Source organism: Lissotriton vulgaris, chromosome 1_1 (genome assembly GCF_964263255.1).
Source record: "Lissotriton vulgaris chromosome 1_1, aLisVul1.2, whole genome shotgun sequence".
NCBI classification, from domain to species: Eukaryota; Metazoa; Chordata; class Amphibia; order Caudata; family Salamandridae; genus Lissotriton; species Lissotriton vulgaris.
Window position 1 is genome coordinate 1,631,241,607 of NC_141685.1, and position 22,049 is coordinate 1,631,263,655.

Below are 22,049 nucleotides of genomic sequence, written 5' to 3' on the forward strand. Positions count from 1 at the left end.
CTGTCCCTTAGGTGATTTCCCCCCAGACCTACTGCACTGCATAACAAACAAACCTGAGCGCAGTCCTGAATACCTTGAAAATTTAAAAATTAAACAACTCATAGTATCCAGTCCTTAGATACAAAGAAGAATAGGTTTCTTATGTTGACTACCTTGTCGTAAAAATCCCAAATTCACTCGTATCTCAGAACCCCCTGCCATCTTGGACCGGTAAAGTCGTGGAAGAAAGACCATGTTTCCAATGGAATCACTTCAATCTTTTGTGAGACGTTGTTTGATTCTGTAGAAATAAGTAGAAGTTAAATACATGCCCAAAGCAAGGCCTGTTATATAACACAAATGACAGAATTTACTCAGGCACTGTGCTTCTGGTCAAGCTTTACAGTGTTCACAAGTTAATACAACAGGGTAACATTTAGTGCAAGTAGCAAAGTGAGGTTTTAAGATCAACAATAAAACAATCAATAAACGTATTAAGGTAACGCACAAGAGAACAGTAGATATATATTACACTTCCTAAAGTAAGAAAATCTGTTGAGGGTGATATGTCATTTTTTCGACCGATTGTTCATAAAGTGGACCGGGTCATCATCGGTACTTGAGCTTGAACTTGAAACTGCAGGTAAGTATGACCATTAAATGAAAATTATGCTTGAATGGTCTTCATTGGCAGAAGGACATTTGACTATTTGCATTGAACTGTCTTATGTATTGGTGTCGCAGATTAGCGACGGGCCCAAAAGCTCCACATTCGTCTGATTCCTTAAAGGACCACCTAGTATGGGGCATCTACACTGGATACTCAATGAGACCTTGTTTCTTCAAGGCCTTTCATCGGACACTTATTGAACTTGTTACTGTACACATAGCACCGTTTTTCACAAAAGATGGAAGTGATTCCATTCGGAATATTGTCTATCTCCCTCACTAATCACTGTGTTCCCATATGGAATATTGGGTTCTCCTGTCATTGAGTCTACAGTTCTTTGACTTTTATTTAGGTAGAGGGACATATTACCAAACGATTAGCACTTCAAGTCAAATGTAGGTCTGCAAAAAAAAAAGATTTGCACATCTTGAATTACAAAATTATCAAAGTGAATGGAATTGTACACTAGTACTATAGTCTGTATAGGATATCTGCAGTGAATTAAGTAAAAGGAAGCGCATGATGTAAATTGGTTGCTGCTGGGCTTGCCTTTGCTTCCACGTTTTCCAGCGCTTCCGTTGACTGCAATTATTACATTGTAGCTTCTGTTTCCCTGCTTCTTTGGTCTACTATTCAAAGAATTGTTTGGCGATGGGACATCCCCTGTTCCTTGTAGCTCTATGGGTCTAGCTGTGGGTGCTTTTCATCGCATAAGCCTACCCGTTATCAAGTGGTTTCATCCGTATTATTTCTAGACCCTCGTGTGACACTCTGAAGATAAATTGCTACAGGATTCGCTTTGAACTTCATCGTTATATACTCTGGCAGCGTTGGAACCCATCAGGGTGGGACATGCTCAGAGTTTACTTTTCAGTTGTGGCCTCCATTAGATAGCACCATACTTTTGATATAATAATAGAATTTACTGGATGGAAAACAGCTTACGAGCAGAGATTTATAGGACCTCTCAGTTCATAGAAGTATTTGACTCCACCATCCTCTAGTGCCCTGAAGAAGTCCTGTACTAGGATGAAACGCCTCGGCTGTACTGTGTGTTGTCATTAGAACTGGACTCTGGTTTTATCTATGCAAAATGAAACTGGAATAAAAAGAAAAACTGAAGCACTTTTCTTTCTGGATATGGACTTTATAATGGTCCCTATTGTTCAAATTTTGTTGTGTGGTGCACCTGTGCTGTTGTTCTAAATTGTTAGGTTCCTGAAGGAACAAGCACTGTGACGGTCGGTGCTATCCAGTTTGCACACAAACCCTTGTAAGTATAAGGGACAATACTGATGGAGTGATATTAGGTTAAGTGCTGGCAGCTGGAAGGTCCCACTGTTAGGTCTTTTTGTTTTTGGTATTTATGTTATGCTCCTGGGATGAATGGGTGTCCAGTGCATGGCTTCAGGTAGTTGTGAAGTTCTCTAAACATCTTTGCCTGTTTTCAGTAGTTAATGCCATTATACGTGTACATGGGTGTGGTAACTTTAAGCCATCAGAATGCTTAATGTGCCTCTTTTTAGAGTCGAACCCTTGCTAACTGTACAGCATGAGGCCAAGTGAATGAGACAGGGACAGGTTATATTTAATATGTACTGTTGGTGCAGGATTAGGGGTGAGATGAGAGTATAACTTGGTCTAGATGTGGCTTTGAGGTTACAAATAACTCTTAGTCAGGTAGATGGCTTGGAGCTCAGCTGTGTTCATGATGGTGTCAAAAGTTGGCTAAGAGGGGCTAATAGTGTGCATGGGTTTATCAGAGTGTGCCTTGGAGATGACAAACGTTTTGTCAGCTATATGCTTGAGTCCATGTTGTGTCTATAGTTTACTGTTGGTGTAAGGTGCAGTAAAAATATAACTTGATCTAGATGTCCATTTCACGGTTATATTAACGGCAGTGACATGTTATACTGAAAATATTGACACTCATCTGTTACTCGGCCGCATTGAAGGCTCTTCATTGGCTCCCGGTCCACAAAAGAATCCTGTTCAAACTCTTACTGACAACTTTTAGAGCCCACCGTCACCTGGGCCCAAGATATCTCTCAGCAAGATTCAGGCCTTATACCACTGTAAGAACACTGAGGTATACTACTGCAAATCTGCTCAGGGTTCCAGCATTTAAATTAGCCAGTAGAGGCGGAAGATCAACTACTGTTTTGGGAGCAAAAGCCTGGAATAGTATGCCTAAGGAACAGAGAGTTGTTGAACAGGAGGGGCAGTTTAGGAAATTGTTAAAGATAGTGCATATTCGGAATATCGGATGCTTGCTGCCTAAAGCTTATCTAGGTTTATTTTACATATCTGATCTGTTGCTACTTACAGCGCCAGGAGACTCTGTTAGGAGTGGCAGTTCACGCTATAGAAAACTACTTTTAATTTAATTTCATTTCACTTCATGAGAATCTACAATGCTATACATTCCTATCCCGCTACCGACATAAATTATATAGTGAAGTATCTAATTAAATAAGTCTTCTCATAAAAGTATGGAACTTTATAGAATGCTGGAACTAATTTTCTATTGTTATAATGACGTTATCTGGTCTCCCACTATTATCTAACAGGTTACAAATTAATACATTGTTTAATATTAATCAGGTGTAATGTACACCTTATTTTCGAAGTATGTCCTCCCCATTAAACATATTTTTGTTTCATTAGCCATTTCATTGCTGTTCTATAATCCCGGAGTGATGGCAAGGAAGTCATATCCAAGAGATTTCAGCTCTCTAGGTCATTACATTCAGTTTTAGGGATGTCTTACATGAATATTTATTTTTTTAATTTCCTAATTTATATGTCACACACATTAAATAATATTTAATCAGGATTGATTCATAACACCTTTTTGTCACAAAATTAATTAAATATGTGTGATCTCACTCAATATTCCCCATCTAATTGTAGACCTGCATTACTCATCACTGTATTCTGTCAATCTTCTTCTGTCATAATTCTTTAAAGTAAATTTCGTTCCCCACTTGTAGTAAGACCAAAGAAACAACAATGTAACTTCTGCTTTGCTAGTGGTAAAGGTGGAAGAATCACCATACAGTAATTTTACTACCACTAAGTTAAGGTGTTGACGATCAAGAACTTAAGTTTTTACTTTAACAATCTTAAATATTCCCAAATACACACATTTATTGCCATGAACCATGGAAGAGTGTTGTTGAGGAAATTTTATATGACTACATTTAACATTTCTGCAACCAACAGAGTAGGGTTGTGAATTTAAGAAGGGAATTATATATCCTATGCTAATCAAGGCTTGCAATATTTGAAGTAATTATGTAGACCTAATGCCTAAGTCGCGAATTAGGGACCATGACTTAACCTACTCTATCTACATAGGCAGTTTACTTAATGTATCACTCTCCAGGAACATTTGATGTCACTCATTCACCCCTGCTTCTCCAGGGCCACAGGTGTGTCTTTTGTATATAAATATGTTATTTTTTACAGTATTTAATGACCACTAATCTTGGTGGTAATGCTGGTATAGGCGAAATTACTGATACTCTGTGCACTACTTCTAAATCAAGGGTGCCCAAATCTTCTTAATGTCAGTTACTTACTTCAAGAAGAATTCTTTATATGGGGAACTGGGTATTTTTCTGTACAGTGCCCAGAGTGCTGCTTTCAGATCACTGTTTAAGCTCCTTCGCCACACTTCTCCAGCCCAGATCAGGGTTGAATTCATGCTTAGCAATCAACTTCTAGTACAGAAAGCTAGCCTCCTCAAATATGTGCACTCCGCATATGCCACAAAAGAAGGCTCACTGAAGACCCTAATTTGGCTGAAAGTGCTATCAGCGAATAACTTGGTGCCTCAAAATTTTTGGAAGATCGATTTTTCTGAAGCTTTGGAGCTCAAATGTGTAGCATCCTCCTGGAATCTAAATCTCCCCCACCAGTGGTTCAAAATAGCTTTAAACGTAGCGGTTCATAAGGAATCTTTTGGACCGGACCCTCAGGATCAGATAACATGCAGATCTTATTATTCGGAGCTATGTTAAAAGATGAGTGCAAAAATATCTCACTCATCAATTCTCCTTGTTATACAAAGCTAAGTTCTGCCTTATTTGCATTAGCAGCTTCTTCTCACTAGATCTTCTACCTCCATGGGCCAGTCGCCCCATCTGTAACAAGTGCTGCCTGACGCTAGGGGCCGGGTCCCGTTAGCGGTATAAAACATTGGCATGATTCTTGGCTCATTTTGGGAGCGTTTCTAGCATAAAACATTGGCATGGTTCTTGGCTCATTTTGAAGAGCGTTTTCAATCACATAATATTGGCATATCGTGGGCTGATTAAAGAGACTAGAGACATTTGCTTCAAGAACTTCCTGAAATTTAGAAACACCAATTAAGATTAAGTTCATCATTGCTATACTGAAGTGATTATCGTGCAACTGCTTATTTACATTGCTGCAACCAGATAAAAGTTATTTCTATTTTTATAAAATACTTACCTGTGTGGTCTCAGTTTGTGGTGGATTCAAATTGTGAGCGGCCCGGTAATTCTGTTGAGGCTGTTAACAGCCGTTACTTACCCCAGTGAAATTAGAAGTGTGAGGCAACACTGGAGTTCCACGGTGTTTCACCTCCTGCTCGCGCGCAGAGTCTCAATGCAGCACCTGGGCAAAAGCGTAAAATCGGCACAGTAAATCCAATTTCCGTATGTTGTTTCTCCAAAACTCCGAATTGCTGTTACTTTCCTGTCCCCTAATAACCAGGATCCCAGGCAGGTCATGGTAATTCTGGTGCGGGGAAATAAGGAAATGATCACGGGTCACGAGGTCCTCTCTTCTTTCCCTGGTGATCCTTTCCTGCCTGTCTTCACTCCATCCCCATCCTCTGCCCGCCGTTGGCTCTCTTCTCTCGTCCTCTTTCCTATCTGTCCCTCGCGTCTTTTTCACCCATAAGACTCCCTCCCCAGCTCCTCCCAATTCATCAGTCCCGTTCACACTTTTTTAAATGTCCCCCTACCTTCCCTCTCTTCTGCCCTCACTCACCCCTCTGCCCCAGCCGTCCCCTCTCGCGTTTCCCCTATATTTCCTTGTTGGTTCCCCGCTCTGCCTTTCCCTCTCTTTCTTCTCCTCGCACCCTACACAGCTCAACCTCCTCCATTCGCCGTCCCTCCTGCCCGCTCACCGTTGTCCTCACACACTCCTCTCCATTTCGGATGCCCCCTCCTTTCCTTTCTCCCTCCCATCCTCTCACATCCTCCATTGATACATTGTACTCGCCCTATCTTTCTTTTGCTTTCCTCTTCCAAACGTACCTCTTGCCCTCTCGGCTCATTCCATGACCCGCCGCTACCCCTTTACTCCGTCCCCTTTCCCTCTCTCTCTCTCTCTCTCTCCCTCTCTCTTGTGCTTTCTCCACATCTTTCCCTCTCAGCTTTCTTTCTTCCCTCTTACAGTTTCGGTTTCTCTCGTTCTCTCACTCTCTCTCCCCTCCTGCCGTCTCTTTTCCTCTCACCCCTCCTCTTTCCTCGCTCAATCTGTGCCCCTCGTGTCTGCTCTCTCTGGTCAGCAGAAGAGACAGCGCCTCCCACCGCCGCAAAAACGCCTGCCATAGAAAGAGCGCAAGGGACAGGAAACAAATAAACAAGGGAAGGAAAGACACACAACCAAGAGTGGAACACTTAAAGCTGCTCCAGAGAGGGGGAGCCGAGCAGGTCCGCCTGGAAATGTACATGTGTAGAGACACTTCCTCGGGAAGGTCCCCCCTCCCCCCGATCAGACCCTTTCAATTATTCAATAGCTAGAGCAGACCAAGTGACTGCCAGGTGCAATACATCAGGCTTAGGAAGGGCTTTCATTAGATTCGGAGAGATTCACGCTGCTCTCTCCCTCCATCCCTCTGCCCTCACTCCTGTGTGGGTGGCTCTGTGTGTGTGTGGGTGGCTCTGTGTGTGTGTGTGTGTGCGTGTGGGTGCAAATGCAATAGGTCTCACATTTGCGAAAGATTAAGCTATTGGCATTGTAAATGACAATGCCATTTATTTATCTGTTTTCAAAACCAACACATAAATAAAAAAATGTGTCATTTACAATGACAATAGCTCTAACTTTTACAAAGGCGAAACCGTCTTTGTAAATGCTTGTTGGCCACTGAGGTCATGGTTTCCACTTCTGGAGTCCCTAGATCTTCTACCTCCTTGGGTACTGCCAAAGTCTCCATCTCCTCTATGAACATTGGCACTTACCTTCTGGCTACAACTCACTCAATCATTTTGGAGGGTATTCTGTTTATGATCCTTCTGCACCTACCTGTAGTTTGTCTGATGTTTTGCACTTTCTTCTGGATGCGTTTCATTTAAATCCCCCTCTTACCATTCTGACAGCATAATGGTATGCAATAAAGGATTTTTGAGAATGTTCTGAGCCTCCATTGGTAATACAAACGTTGGTGTCTAGTCTGTTTAGGAGCTTTTCGGTAGTAAGACTGATGAAAAACCCCTTTCTCAAGCGTGAGATCTTCCTACTATTTTTAAGGCTTTACAATTCCATTCTTTTGACCCTCTGGATATGGTAGACGTGAAGTTTATTTTCCATACAGTTCTTTTCCTTTTTCCTATGACCTCGGCTAAAAGATTTGGGGAGCAGTGAGCTTTAAACTGCTGATTTCCCTCCATTCGATTTTTGGAGGATGGGATCATTTTAAAACCTGACCCTACCTTTGTTGTAAAGGTTTTCATTGATCACTGGAAATAAATCTTCTTTCCTTCTTTCCTTCTACCTCCTCTCTAGAGGAACATTTGTTGAATACACTTGATGTTACAAGAGCTCTTTTGATTTATGTTACCAGGTCTCAGCAGTTCAGGGAAACTGACTCCTTGTTTGCGACTATTGGGCAGTCTAGAAAAGACAAGAAGCCGACTTCTATGACTCTTGGTAGATGGATTGATGTCTATAATTTTGTTGACTTTGCAGGAGGTTTCAGGAGATTTTCCAGTTCAGGGAAGGTCCATGAGAGGAATGGCCACCACTTGGGGGAGTTCGAAGTAGTATCAATCCAGGAAATCTGTAGGGCGGCTACTTGGTCCTCAGAGCATACATTTGTCAAGCATCATCAGCTCAATAATGTATCTAAATTGCCTTTGAATTTGGGTACAGATGTTTTCAGCTCTGCATTATAATAGCTATGTTCTCATTTTGTTTTGTTCCTGGAATATGCATGCATTAAACCCAGGGTGCTGCATTAATGCAATGATTAATTATATTTGTTCCTTTCAATTTGTCAAAGGACTGTTTGGCTTTGATATACCTCAGTCTGTGAGGACTGCGACAAGAGACATAGGGATAATGCCCTGGTTACTTACCAGTAATCTTCATTACCCTTAGTCCATCTCATCCTCATCACAGTCACAACATCCCACCCACACTACCTCCTATCAGTCCTTTGCAAGGGCTTAGATATGTACAGTAGGAACCAGGGGTTTCTGCCCTCTTTATGGCACCCAGGTGGGATGAGTAAGACTAGCCTTCAGAAATTCTCCTGTTCTTTGTTTCTGACAAAGCGACATCACCTCACTCTGTAATGACGAGGACGAGGGAAGTAGAGGTAATGGGGACGTAGAGGTAATGCCGTTAGGTCGAAATTGCGCTATAAACGAGTGAGACGGGCAAGTAAGGACGGGAAAGAGGTGGGGGTACGAGCTGCAATGAAGATGGGGAGGTGAGTGAGGGCAGAAATACAGTGAAGGAGTAGGTAGGAGGATTGAAGAATCAACACGGGAAAAAAGGGATAGTATGACAATCACAGCACGAGAAGCGGGCTAACACTAATCAGGAGGAATCGATCAGTGCTTGTTCCTTGCTCCAGAGAAGAAACTGGTAGTAAAGTCTGGCATGCAGCATCCAATTAGAAGGCAGCAAAGAAGAGTGCCAAGGAAGCCAATGAATAGTAAGCACTGGGTGGGTCCAAGACCTTTTTGCAGACAATCGGGTCTTGCAAGTAAGATGCATGCACTAGCATGCTCGATCCCTAAACCGGTCATAGGATGCTTGATTCCGGTCCAGGGAAGACATGGCTTGGCAGTTCAGGCTGGACTGTTCCCATGAGGCACAGGGTCAAGACTGATTTGCATTAGGCCATGTCTGAAGTGGGGTGGTGTGGAGAGCAAAATAACGATGGATTAAATCCAGATCTGTGACTGGGGGTGAATGTTTTGCCAATGTGCAACATTCCGTCCATCATCTTGTGTGTTTTGTTGTTCGCCCTATGTGGGAAGGGTATGCCCAGACGTGGGTCCCGTGCTCACTATGCCACTGGAGTCAAGCTATTCTGGCTGATGTCGGCTGATAGCCAGAAACGGGTCCTAGGATGCTTGATTCCGGTACAGGGAAGACATGGCTTGTCAGTTTGGGCTTGACTGTTCCCATGAGGCACAGGTTCAAGACTGATTTGAATATGGCCATGTCTGAACTGGGGTGGCGTGGTGAGCAAAATAACGATGGATTAAATCCAAATCTGTGACTGGGGGTGAATGTTTTGCCAATGTGCAACATTCCGTTCATCATCTTGTGTGTTTTGCTGTTCGCCCTATGTGGGAAGGGTATGCCCAGACATGGGTCCCGTGCTCACTATGCCACTGGAGTCAAGCTATTCTGGCTGATGACGGCTGATAGCCAGAAACGGGTCCTAGGATGCTTGATTCCGGTACAGGGAAGACATGGCTTGGCAGTTCGGGATGGACTGTTCCCATGAGGCATAGGGTCAAGACTGATTTGCATATGGCCATGTCTGTACTGGGGTAGCGTGGTGAGCAATATAACGATGGATTAAACCCAGATCTGTGACTGGGGGTGAATGTTTTGCCAATATGCAACATTCCGTCCATCATCTTGTGTGTTTTGCAGTTCGCCCTATGTGGAAAGGGTATGCCCAGGCGTGAGTCTCGTGCTCACTATGCCACTGGAGTCAAGCTATCCTGGCTGATTACAGCTGATAGCTAGAAACCGGTCCTAGGATGCTTGATTCCGGTCCAGGGAAGACATGGCTTGGCAGTTCGGGCTGGACTGTTCCCATGAGGCACAGGGTCAGACTGATTTGCATATGGCCATGTCCGAACTGGGGTGGCTTGGTGAGCAAAATAACGATGAATTAAACCCAGATCTGTGACTGGGGGTGAATTTTTTGCCAATGTGCAACATTCCGTCCATCATCTTGTGTGTAAAGTACTTTTGTACCCCACTTAACTCTAGAATACAAAAAACACACCTTTTGGGAAAATACCTACCAAAGAATGCACCCAAACTAAGCCTCCAAGTTCAGCTGCCACCTCATAATCTTTCAACTCTCAACTGTGTTCATGTATACAGCCTGTTGCCTTAATACTTAACTGTTTACGGTGTTTGAATGAATGAAATAGCCTTGTCTGCATTCGAGAAACTTGTAAAATAAATCAAAATAGCGGGAACGGTAACTTGTTAGTGGAGCATAGTGAAGCCCTGACACTTGCCAAGGATTGCAAAGAAACGACACTCGTTAAAGAAATACACTCAAAAACGGATGCCGAGCGAATGTGAATAATACAACAATTGCCTGGAAAATGAGTTTTAACAGATATTTGCCACAGGTACATGGTTAAAGGACCAACTTTTTAACGGCAATCTGTTGAAACATCAACGCCTATAAAAGGAAAGAGTTATTATAATGACACTTGCCAAGGGAACGTGGTAAAATACCAATACTTGCCAAGGGAAGAAGCAGAAAAAGCAAAGAAAGTGGCATATGCTGAAAGACTAACCTGTTGTGGCACGCGCTGAATCCTAACATTGTTTAAGACACCTAAGTTGGAGTATCATTTCCCCTTCTTACTGACTGGGCTTTCTCAGCGAGGCCTGCTGCTGTGACGTCACTGCTGTATCCTTGTGACATCACTTGATCAGGAAGTTGCAGTGAGTGTGGCCTGTGGGCAAGTGGCATAGAAATTAAAGGAGCGTTTCCCCAGGCCGGAAGCATGACCCAATCAGGCCTGAAAGGACAGCTTCTCCTAAGGTCCCGCGCTCTAGTCGTCCGCCAAGAACCTGGGGTGACTTGGGCCGAGCTGCGCGCATGGCAGAATGTTGTCTGTGGGGGCCCACCCCCGAGGAAGAGGATATCGAACTGAACCTGGACTTAGGCAAGGGGGTGCTCTCCAAGCTGCTGAAAACTCAAGAATACAACGATTTTAACAGATCTGCCGTATTTGAGAGCGATTTCATTCAGGTACGATTCTGCTGGTGTAGAGTCCCAAGCTACCACATAACATAACGTGTATTTGGCGCTGAATAACAGATGTTTTATTGTTACCCAACCCAAAGGCTGAATGGCTGAGTGGAGCCGTTGAGATTTGAACCTCTGACCATGAGGTCGTACAGGGGGTCAACAATGGACCCATTAGTCACTAAGCCACCAGACCCTGCCTTAATATTAATGCAGTATTAATGTGAATGTAGAGGCAACATATATCCAGGCTTTGGTGATATAGAGAGTCAAACTGAAATGAGAATAAGGGGTGGGGTAAAAAATTGGCAATCACTTCTATTTTACACAAGGTGAGACGGCGCTACATGTGAAATTAATCTGATCACATTAGAAACAATAATCATAGTAATGATGATAATAATGAGACTCATAATGACCTCTTTTGTAGCTCAAGGTCAGTTCAGGTGTCTTGGCTAAACCTTTCGCGAAAATACAGGTTATCTGTTTCTAACACATATTCACCACAGACAAGTAAACCGCTTCTTTATTACTTCCAAAACACATATAGAAAATATGATACTTCCTTTGCCCATGTTTTCTTTGGCAGGATGTAAGAATAGTAAATTAGTATATAGTAATCTATGCCGTCCTCGTAAATGTACCGGCGTGGGGTTCATTTTTCCGAAATATTCCTCGACTGGATATGTAATCTTTTTTTCCAAATTCCAGTATTGAAATTTTTAAGAAAGGAGACCAGGCAGTTTGCTTCAATATTTAAGGGCATGTTAATTCACTATTCCTAATTCAAGATGCTGGGCAAACAGGGACTTTCCATAAATAATCAAGGTCGGGATCAATTGCCGGGCCGGCGGTGGCGATCCGCCCGCCATCCACACAGCAAAGACCTTCGCCATATTATGATGGTAGGGGGGTCCACGGCAGACGGAAAGACCGTCCGCTGCTTTTCCGCCGGTTGACTTGTTGACCAGCGGAAAACAAGGTTAATATGGTGGCGGTGTCTGCAAGACACCGCCCTCCATATTACAATGCCTGCAGAGATGTGCCTTTTCATGGCGGCGTTGCCGCCATGGAAAGGCATTTGGTCTTTGCCTGCAGGGGCCCGTAGTGGGCCCCCAGGATGTTGGGGGCATGGGTGTGAACATGGGGGTACCTATGGTATCCCCTGCATTTGCATGCACAAGGTGGCAGGTACCGCGTGGTGCCTGTCACGTTGTGCAAGCACATGCAAAAAGTGCATTCCCAGCATTGTGGTGGACGGTGCTGTGAGCACCGTCCACCACAATGCTGGGAATAGGGTTTGCCACCGCCACGGTGGCGGTGGCATCCTAATGTCAGGTGCGGGACCACCACACCCCTTGCGGTTGGTCCCACATTCCGTTACGGTCCTGCCGCCATCGGAATAGGCCCCTATAAGTCCGCTAAGGTTGGTTTACCTGTATTGGATATGTACTGTGACAATCTGAGCTCTAACGAGTTTGTTGAGTTTGATTTACATGTTTTGAATTTTCTCTTCATCTGATATTGTTAAAGCTGCATTGAATATTCACATTAGATGTATATGTATATGCATTTGGTTAGTGCGCGCTGTAAAATCAGAGCTGCGACGAGCTAGCCGGGTTTTGTTGATCTCAATTGATTATGCCTTGTAAAACTGGAAGGTGTGCAGTTTTGGTTTAGTTTGGTTAACTAAACCAATGTTTGGTTCCAAACATGGACTGTCAATACTCAAGACTTAATGACTTAAGTGAGTCTGGTTTCGATTTATTGATATGGCACTTTGTAAAGCACATCTACAACAAATTGTACTCTGATGCTTACTAGTAGGTGATGAAATTGGGTTCTCCTTACTCTTCTTGGAAGGATAAAACACAGAGTCAGCCATTTTCAATTTCAAACCTTTGACTGGTGGGTAATATACTACTTGGTGCTCAAGCCTTTCAGCCATCTTCTTCATGACCGAGCCCTTCATAGGCAGCAATCTCCAGCGCACAGGCAGGAGTGGGCTAACCTACTGGAAATACTACAAGCCCTCCAGGGGCTCCGACTTTGACTTTTTTGGTAATGCTTGAAAGTTACTATGCTGCCTTTCTGTAGGTCTTGCCTACGGACAGATTCTAGCAATTCACTGTCAAACACCTATTGTGCACAATACCAATACCTAGAGTGGGATTCCGGTCAACCCATTGCTCATCATTGGCTGGCTTTCTTGTCAATCTCATGTGCTTGCTTCTTATTTAATGGTTTTCCTCCCTCATCTTGTATTTTCCCCTCCCCTGTAGCATAACGTCTTTAAACTCATTTTGATTGGATGACTTGTACCCTTTCATAGCTGACATAAAGGAACTACATTTTTTTTTCAGCACTCCATGGGAATGCATGTGTTTTCTCTTTGTGCTCTCCTCTGGCTCCCGCTGTTCAACCTCCACTGTCTTGGAGCAGTAACGTAAAAAAGGCCACTGGAGCGTTTGATGCATATGTGCACATTTGCTTATTTATGTTCTCATGTTAGTGTTGTTCACCATCGGCAGCAAGCACTGACAAAGTCAAGGAGGTAGTTAATGTGTTTCAAAGGCAAGACCTGTTGGATCTGCCAATGATCGTTTTCCATATGCAACAATTTTGACCCAAATAATAGTTGCATGTTTATGACGGAGGCTGGTATAGATGGGCATGTATAAAGTATGAAAACCGAAAGAAAAACGGAGCTCAGACAGAACAAGATATTAGAGTGAGTCTTCTTTAACGTCCATTGTAATCTGAAGCACTTCTAGGCATTCATCAGGATTCATGATGTGGGGTCGGTGCCAGTATGAGAGCATTTGAACATGAAGATACCCACAATGCAGATATGGCATGTCATGGTCAAGCCTCTGTTGAAGAAGACTAATTGTGGCCCTTCGTGTCTGGGGAACTATTGACTTAGCTTCCTGCTCCCAGCCATGGGGAAGATACTTAAAAGACATGTCAACCAGAAATACCCCCTGTTTGTGGAGGACAGTTCACTCCTCAATCTAACTCAAACTGTTTCCGGACTCAGCTCAGCGCAGCACAGAGACGGCACTGTTAGCGATCAGATAGGAATTGAAACTGCTGCTCGACAGAGGAGGCTAAGTGGCAATCATACTTCTCGACCTGAGCGCCGCTTTCGACGTGGTTGATCAAGCGATGCTAGTTGACAGGATGAGAGACTCAGGGATAAAAAAACACTGACTTGAACTGGCTTAATTTAGGCACTTTCAAATATGCGACCCCCTTGTTACTTGGATGTCTTTACATTGAAGTGTGGGGTCCCACAGGGCTCCTCCTTGAGCCCAACACCGTTTAACATTTATCTAAGCCCCTAAGCAAACATTGTTGAGGAATTTGGAATGTTGAACGTGTCTCACATGGACAATACACAACTTGTCTCACTCTCCTCAGACACAGGCCTAGACCAACAACATCTGGCCCCTTGCCTGGAGAAAGTTGCATGGTGGATGGCAAACCATTCCCCTAAACTTAACGGAGATAAAACTGAGGTGATGGTTCTAGGAAACAAACCAAACCCTAAAATGAATATTGAATGGCCAGAGAGTTTAGGACCACCCTCAACTCCCCCATAAAGAGCCTAGGAATGTGGCTTGAAGGTGTCTTTACTATGGAAGCTCAGTCAATAAAACTCACAGCTTCCTGTTTCAGGATGATCAGAACCCTACAAAAAATGCTTGACCTCTAACCTACTCTCTCTAGGAGATAGTCTTTCAAGCTCTTGTATCTGGGCACCCCTCAAGACATCATCAAGCCAATGCAACTGATCCAGAATGCGGCTGCTAACCTGATTCTTTAACTTCCCAAACGTGCTTCAGAAAAAAGTGCATTAGCCTAATTTCATTCGCTACCAGTAAAAGAAAGAATCAACTTCAAGACACTCTGCCTGGCCCATAGAGGAATACTTCAGAAGGGCCCTTCTTTGATCATGGACCTTCTGGTACCTTATACCTATTCAAGGACTCTAAGATCTTCTAAGGCGCAACTGTTAAAGGTGCCTCGAATTCAAAGGACCAGATGGGGGCGGCAGATTCTTTTCATATCAGACCTAAAAACTTTGGAATTCTATGCCAGCCGACCTGAGAAACGAAACAAAAGAGATCTGTTTCGTGAAAATACCTTAGACTTGGCTATATCCCCACTAGCCATTCTGCCTAGTATTGATTTGCCAACAAGGGCTATGCCTCACTCTGCTCTGGGAAGCCTTTGGGTAGATATACACTATGTAAATCAGCATAGCATGACATGATAGGGTTTTGCATGGTAATAGTGCTTCATACCCCTGATAAGGCATTGAATAATACTGCGGACATGTAGCACACTACACCATTGGAGGCCGGTGTGTTGATTAGGCAAGCTGAGGGTTGTAGTCAGTCATGCACTTTCTACTCGGTACCAAGAAGTTTGAAATATTATTTTAATGATGATTAGTGCCAAAATGTACTAAGTTCATATGAAATACTAATTTTACATATTTGAGGGGGCGTGGCCAAGCAGCATGGCCTACAGGACGTGAGCTCCTTCGACTCCCGACCGGCCAGCTGCATTGATCCTGTAATAATCTAGGTTGCGGAGATCGGACCGGACCCGTGAGTCTGTCCGGGACCCCACAGACAGGAGCGATCGCCCGGTAGCGAATCCGGATGGCTCCCCGAGCTGGGGCCGTCCATCACACCGCTGGGCCTGCATGACTGCCGGCCGACATCACGCGAGGCCAGGGATGAGGCCTATGCCGGCATGAAGACGACTTGGTGCTGGCGGTCGCCTCGGGCCCGGCGGATTGAAATTGGTGCCTTGCTGCTGAGAGGGAGGCACCCACTGCCATCGGGGGCCTCCCGAGGGTGACTGAACATCTGTCACGCTCGTGGCCCACGAGTGGAGGTTGACCCGCGGGCGGAGCCGCAGGAGACGGCGGAGTCCCTACCGCCTGAGCGTGCCCTCTGCTCCTCGACTGTCCCGGTGCTCACTCTGGAGGTGCGGGAAGGTGGTGGCGGCGCCCTGTTGGGCTGGGAGTTGACTGGCGGGAGGGAGGCTGCGAGGTATTATGACCTTTACCCTAATGAGTCTTTTCTTACTTATGAGCAGGCAGAAGAGGCCTTTAGTCTTGGACGGGGACAATACCTACATTTCGGGGGCCTCCAGGAGGTGGCGAAGGCCACCTGGCCCCAGTACCCAGACGCACCACCACTGACCCACACCCTAGACATCCTCCTTTCCTGTGGCAAGGGGCGTAGGCTGATTTCACTCCTCTATAAGGCCATGAAAAGGGACTGGACCCCCCCTCCCCCCCGGTGCTGCCCTCCCGGGCAGCCTGGGAGGCAGACCTTGGCGCTCCTCTAGACCAGGGACAGTGGACGCGCATAGGTACCCTCACCTGAAAGGTTTCCTGCAATGCCACTGGCACACTTCAATTTCCTACACCGCACATACCTAACCCCGGTATCATTGAAGCGCATCTCCGAGGATAGGGGAGACAGTTGTCCTAGATGTCACGCGGAGAAGGCGGGCTTCCTACTCTTAGCCTGGGAATGCCCTTTAGTTAGGCAATTCTGGGTGGGGGTGGTGGACCGAATAGTTACAGCCATGGGCCTTCGGTTGGCCCCCAAGCCCCTGCATTGTCTGCTTGCTCTGGTACGGAAGCCCAAATAAAAAGAAATTCTTGTAAAAATTCCTCCAATTAATGTTGGTGCTAGCCAGGTGCAGGGTGGCGATAACTTGGATGGGGCGAGGTGCCCCGGAGGTCTCCACTTGGCTCAGAGATGTAAGGGAGTGGCCTTTGGCCGAGGAAACTCACATGCAACTCACTCAGCGGGATGAGAAGCTACAGGATGACTTAATGGCCTGGCGCGTAATGTGTGCATCGCGACTGGGTGAAGAGGAGCTTTCCTCATGCGACACGGCTGACAGTGAGAGTGATGGGTTGGATGCACCTGTTGGGTCTGGGTCTGACGGGGAGCAGGGGCGTGGGCCCCAGTGATGTTCACCGCCTGAGTCAGCGCTGTGCCTGGTTCCTTCTCATGGTGCTATTATTGTATGATTTTTGTGTTTCTTCCCCATGAGTCCGTTCCCTCCCTGATGCCGCCTGTAGTCCTAAGTGCCGCTAATGAGGTGGTTGATCTGCGTACATACACTGAAAGGATGCCAGTTATGTGTTTTTGTTTACTGTATAAACTGGGAATTTTTTTTTTTTTTTTTACATATTTAAACAAATAGGATGTGTCACACTAGTCAGTCAGTCGGTCATGATAATGTTTATTTAGACCTTGGTCTTTAAACAATGATAAAATTGATTGCAATTAAAACATTATACAGCACCATTTATACAATCTTCACCAAAATTAATACGTAGTTTAAGATGGAGTGGCAATAAAGACAGATCTTCTTTGGGCGACCCTGCCCTTTAAAAGGTTATATAAACTTAAAACTAGCATTATATTTTGAAAAAACTATAAAATTCATCTATTTATAACATCTCAAAAAATTATGGCTCATATGCTTTAAGGAAACTTTGTATTACCTTTATATAGTTCCCTAATGCAATTGCAATTTCAATAGTAGGCATTTCTGTAAGTATGGTGACAGCCTGAGCCCATAACCTTATATCGTATTTTTTAAATATTGGATGAAGATATAGTTTACGCTGCTCTAGAGTTATTGTACAGTCTAACAAGATGTGCACTATATCACCTTTTGTACCCAGCCTGCACTTACAAAACCCTTCGTGGTCCAACATTTTTATTTTTAATTCTTCGTTTACCAACCATGGGTTTATACCAATTCGCAAACTTAGTATCTCCTGTCTGTACCAATGGTTTGGTAAAGTATCCAGGTAAGGGAACCAGTTTTCATTAGACCATGACTCCAACATGAACTGTACAGATTTTTTCTTAACCAGATATTCCATATCTGTTCTTCTAGAGACTTCTTGACCATGATACAGCTCACTTTTAGTACATTCTACTCGTAAGGATTCTTGGCAGATTTCAACCTTTATATACTCACAGGCCTGTTGGATTTTCTTCCTATTCATTTTTGCCCACTTTAGGTTACTAGATTGGATCTCTCTTCTGCTCCATTGGGATAGTTTCTGGCCTTTATCATTATCCAAGCGTTTCCAAAATCTAATTAAAGTTATTTGGGACTGAACCCCACAGGCTGTTATTCCTAGCTCAGTTCTTATTGCTTGGATCATTGATGAGCGTGGCAGAGTCAACAGGGTTTTCAGGCATTTTCCTTCCTCCAGGTCCCAGTTGCCTTTACCACTCAAATAAAGGACTTCTTCTCCATAGAGTACTTGTGAGGGTATCATTGCGCTGAATGCCTTTAACAGCGGTCTGTGCGACATATCTCCGTAATCGCGGTTAAATATTTTCAGACCACAAATTGATGTAAGGGCTTTCGCTTTCTGAGCCTCAAGATGCGCATGCCACTTTAGCGACCTATTGAACCACATCCCTAGGTAGCGATATTCATTGACTGATTCCAATTCCAAGTCACCTAAGAACCAATTAAACTTAATATCTTTTTTCCCAAAGCATAAAATGTTTGTCTTTTTCAAGTTTATTGTTAAAAATGTCCTTTCACAGTATTGTCTAAAAGAGTTCAGCTTTCTTTGGAGGCCCAGTTCAGTCTGGTCTAAAATTACCAAGTTGTCATGCACTTCTTTCAACCTCAAGGCAGGCTGGTAAATCAGATAGAAATATAGAAAATAACAGGGGATCAAGACTCAGCCCTGTCTAAGGCCATTTTCAATTGGTATTTTTGGTCGTCAGTGAACCCTCTGTATCTTTAATTACTTGTACCCAGTTACCTTGATGTAGCTCTTTTATTATAGCCAGCAGGTCTTCCGGTATGTTTTTATTTACGAGAGTTTCCCAAAGACAGTGATCTACCGTGGAGTGCCCTTCTCTGAAACCCCCCTGTTCAGCAGGTACGATTAAGAACTCCTCTACCCAATCATTTAGCCTATTCAGAACTATTTTTGCGACTACTATTTCTCCTATATCTAGCAGATTGATCAGCCTATAATTTTGTGGTGCATCCATGCTACCTTTTTTATGTATTGGCCTGATTACAGCACCCTTCCAATTCATTGGGATTTTCCCTTCTGCTAATATTACTTGGAACAATTGGGAAAAGAATCTCACCCACCACCACTTTATCTGTGACTTAAGAATTATTGCTGGGAGATTGTCTGGTCCTGCTGCTTGGGTTAATTTCAGTTTCATTATTGTATTTTCGACATTCTGTTCAGTGAAGTCTGATTTAAGATCTTCCATTAGCACTTGCCAAGGATGGGGCTCTGCAACTACTAGATCACCTCGAGGGCCATACAGTTCCTTGAGGTACTTCTCCCAGGCTGCCTCGCTAACGACACAGTTCATTGCTCCTACAGGGGGATCGGCTACTGCTTTTACCAGCTTCCAGAACTATCTTACATTTTTTGATTCAATCGATTCTAGCAGGTTTTTCCAGCATTTTTTTACCATCTTTCTATACTCACTTTTCAATTTATTAAGATAGCTTTGTCTCACTCGGTTGAACTTTTTCCTTATACTTCTTGGGCCTCATTTATGAGCCCATGCGTCACTTTTACGCCGCCGGTTCGTCACTTTTTGTGACGCACCAGTGGCGTAAAAAATACGCCTTGTTGCACCATATTTACAAAGTGACGCATTATACCTGCGCCAGGTATAATGTATGGAAGGGGGGCGTATTGACGCAAGAAAGGGTCATAGAAGTGACGCAGTGAAATCTATGAGATTTCACTGCGTCACTTCTAGGACGCCGTTGCGTCAAAATCTTGCACCTGCCTCACAGCAGGCGTAAGACTGACGCAGGCCCTTTCACATGGGGCTTGCCCCATGTGAAAGGGCCGCTTGTGACTGTCCTTATCTCCCTTTTTTTATTTTGACAGTTGGCGGAGAACCATTTAGGTCGTCTAACCGGGATTGTAACTTGATTTCTTTTATCTTTTTTTTAGTTCCGTTCAGAGGTATTGTACTACTTGGTCTATTTTCCCCTCATACCATTCCAGATTTTTACTCCCTAGATCCCCCAATTCTACCTTATGCAGAAATTTCCTTAGTTTTTCCAAGTATTCTTCCATCAATCTTGTTGACGCTCACTTGGGGTAGTCAACTTGTAGTATATAGTTCCCCTATATGTATTCAGCTGCAACGGATTATGATCGCTGCCTTCATTTTGAAGTATCTTAAATCCCCGTATAAGAGGAAAATTCCAAGCAAACATGAATACATAATCGATTGGGCAGTTTTGTGAGCCTATTTTAAATGTCTTCTTAGCAGGGCAGTCTGCTTTATGTCTGCCGTTCAGGCAGAAGAGACCCTTCGTCCCAAGATAGTTTACCAAATCTATATACTGTCTCGTGGTTTCGCAAGCTGGGAAACTTGCTTGGTTTATTCCGTATGCGTTGAGTAATTCCCTGTGCCAGAGGTCAACCTTCTTTGGATGCAACTTACGGTTAAAGTCCCCCATAATAAAGAATACATCTGAACCATACTTTTCACATAGAGAGTCTACATCCTCTTTGAAATTCCCCAGCTCAATTCCGTACTCTGTAGCATTCTCCCATTGTATATACACATTTATAACAATTACATTTTCATATTTCTTATCCAGGATCAGCAGAGATAGTTTACACGCCAATAGCCATTTACATTTTACTTTTAACAAAATCGCATTTCTTGTTACTTTTGTCGATAGAAGGGTCATGATCCCACTAGCCGGGCGTCCGTACCTTTTTTACTTGGCCGGTCAATTTAGTTGGAGGTAACCTTCGAAAGTAGGGGATTCATCGCATAGCCAAGTCTCTTGCAAACAGGCAATTTCCACATTATTTACTAATTTATTTATATGTTCTTGTTTTATTCCGTTTCCTAGGCCATTTATGTTCCATGATAGGAGACTTAGGCTATGCGACACACCCTCTTCCTATTCCACCTCAATTAAACAACCGTCTTCATCCATTACCTCCATATACTTCATGGGGGGTGCTGGGAGGCTACTTCTTTGTCTCAATTTACCCCAAGAGTGATCATTTACTGAGTTGTTGACCCCTATTTTCAGGATACTACCCCCTACTTCGTTATCCTTTAGTAGCCTCACCTGTCTCCTATCGAGACCTGCATGGCACTTTAGGAAGCTACTTCCTGATTGGCCATTTCCCTTTAGTTCTCTCTCTTGGATTAATCTTAGACATTCCTGAAGTATCTCGCTCGCCGCTTTCCCAATTGCCATTTTTACCAGATCAGAGTAGAATAATACTCTTGTGATTTCCTTTCCATTTATATTTTCTGTGAAGCCCATCTGTCTCAGATCTTTTGAACCTATCCCCCTCAAACCTGGGCATTTAGAGAATGAGAGTAGGATTTGCACCCTATTTAAGGGGTTAATCTTCCTTAACTTCTTCCCCTTTTGTCCAGATTGCTCCAGTTCAAGGTACAGCCATTTGTTACCACCTACCTCTAACCCTTTCTTGGAGGCTTCTTGATCTAACTGCCTGCAGTTTACCAATCCGGTATACCCCATTTTACTTTCTACGCCTGATTTGCTTTGTAACTGAGCTGCTTCTCCTGGGTTATAAAGCCTCTGGGGATTCCTGGTTTGTCCACCATAGGATGGGTTTGCTATCTGATTTATGTTTAAAATTGTAGTTTTTGGTTGCTCCTTTCTTGGACCCTTGCTACTCTGATTGTTTGCTTGTACATTTGGGGCATTCCTCTTACCCTCAACTATAGGATTCATGATGGGTACCAATGTCAGAGCGGGGTAATTTAAATTTAACTCCTCCTCCCTTTCCTTACTTTTTCCCTTTGTTACTACTTATCTTTCTTTTCATTAGACCCCTAGCGTATTCCCCTCTTCTTTTTATCAGCATTAGGACTTTAGATATATATACATTGTGTGGGGATTCTACTGTATCTCTACCTACGTTCTGTTCTGTGGGCTGGGGATCGACTACCGGTCTTAACATGTGTGACATTTGCCCTCTAATTCCTACCAACTCCTCCTCGATCGATCTTTTTTAAATAAAGCTTTTGAGTTTTCAGGACCCCATTGTTCAACATTGTTACTTCTAGAATACCCTGGAGGGTTTTCTGCAGTATCAGTAATAAGTCCATC

General features: G+C 43.8%; 1 protein-coding gene across 1 annotated transcript in view; it reads left to right on the forward strand.

Annotated features, from left to right (window-relative positions):
* The first annotated feature begins 10,724 nt into the window (after positions 1 to 10,724).
* The window catches only part of LOC147750946 (Golgi-associated RAB2 interactor protein 1A-like), a 226,189-nt gene continuing 214,864 nt past the window's right edge, over positions 10,725 to 22,049 (forward strand). The window contains exon 1 of the mRNA XM_086918856.1: positions 10,725 to 10,877. Within this exon, the coding sequence (XP_086774982.1) occupies positions 10,725 to 10,877 (153 nt within the window). The remainder of the gene's footprint in view (positions 10,878 to 22,049) is intronic.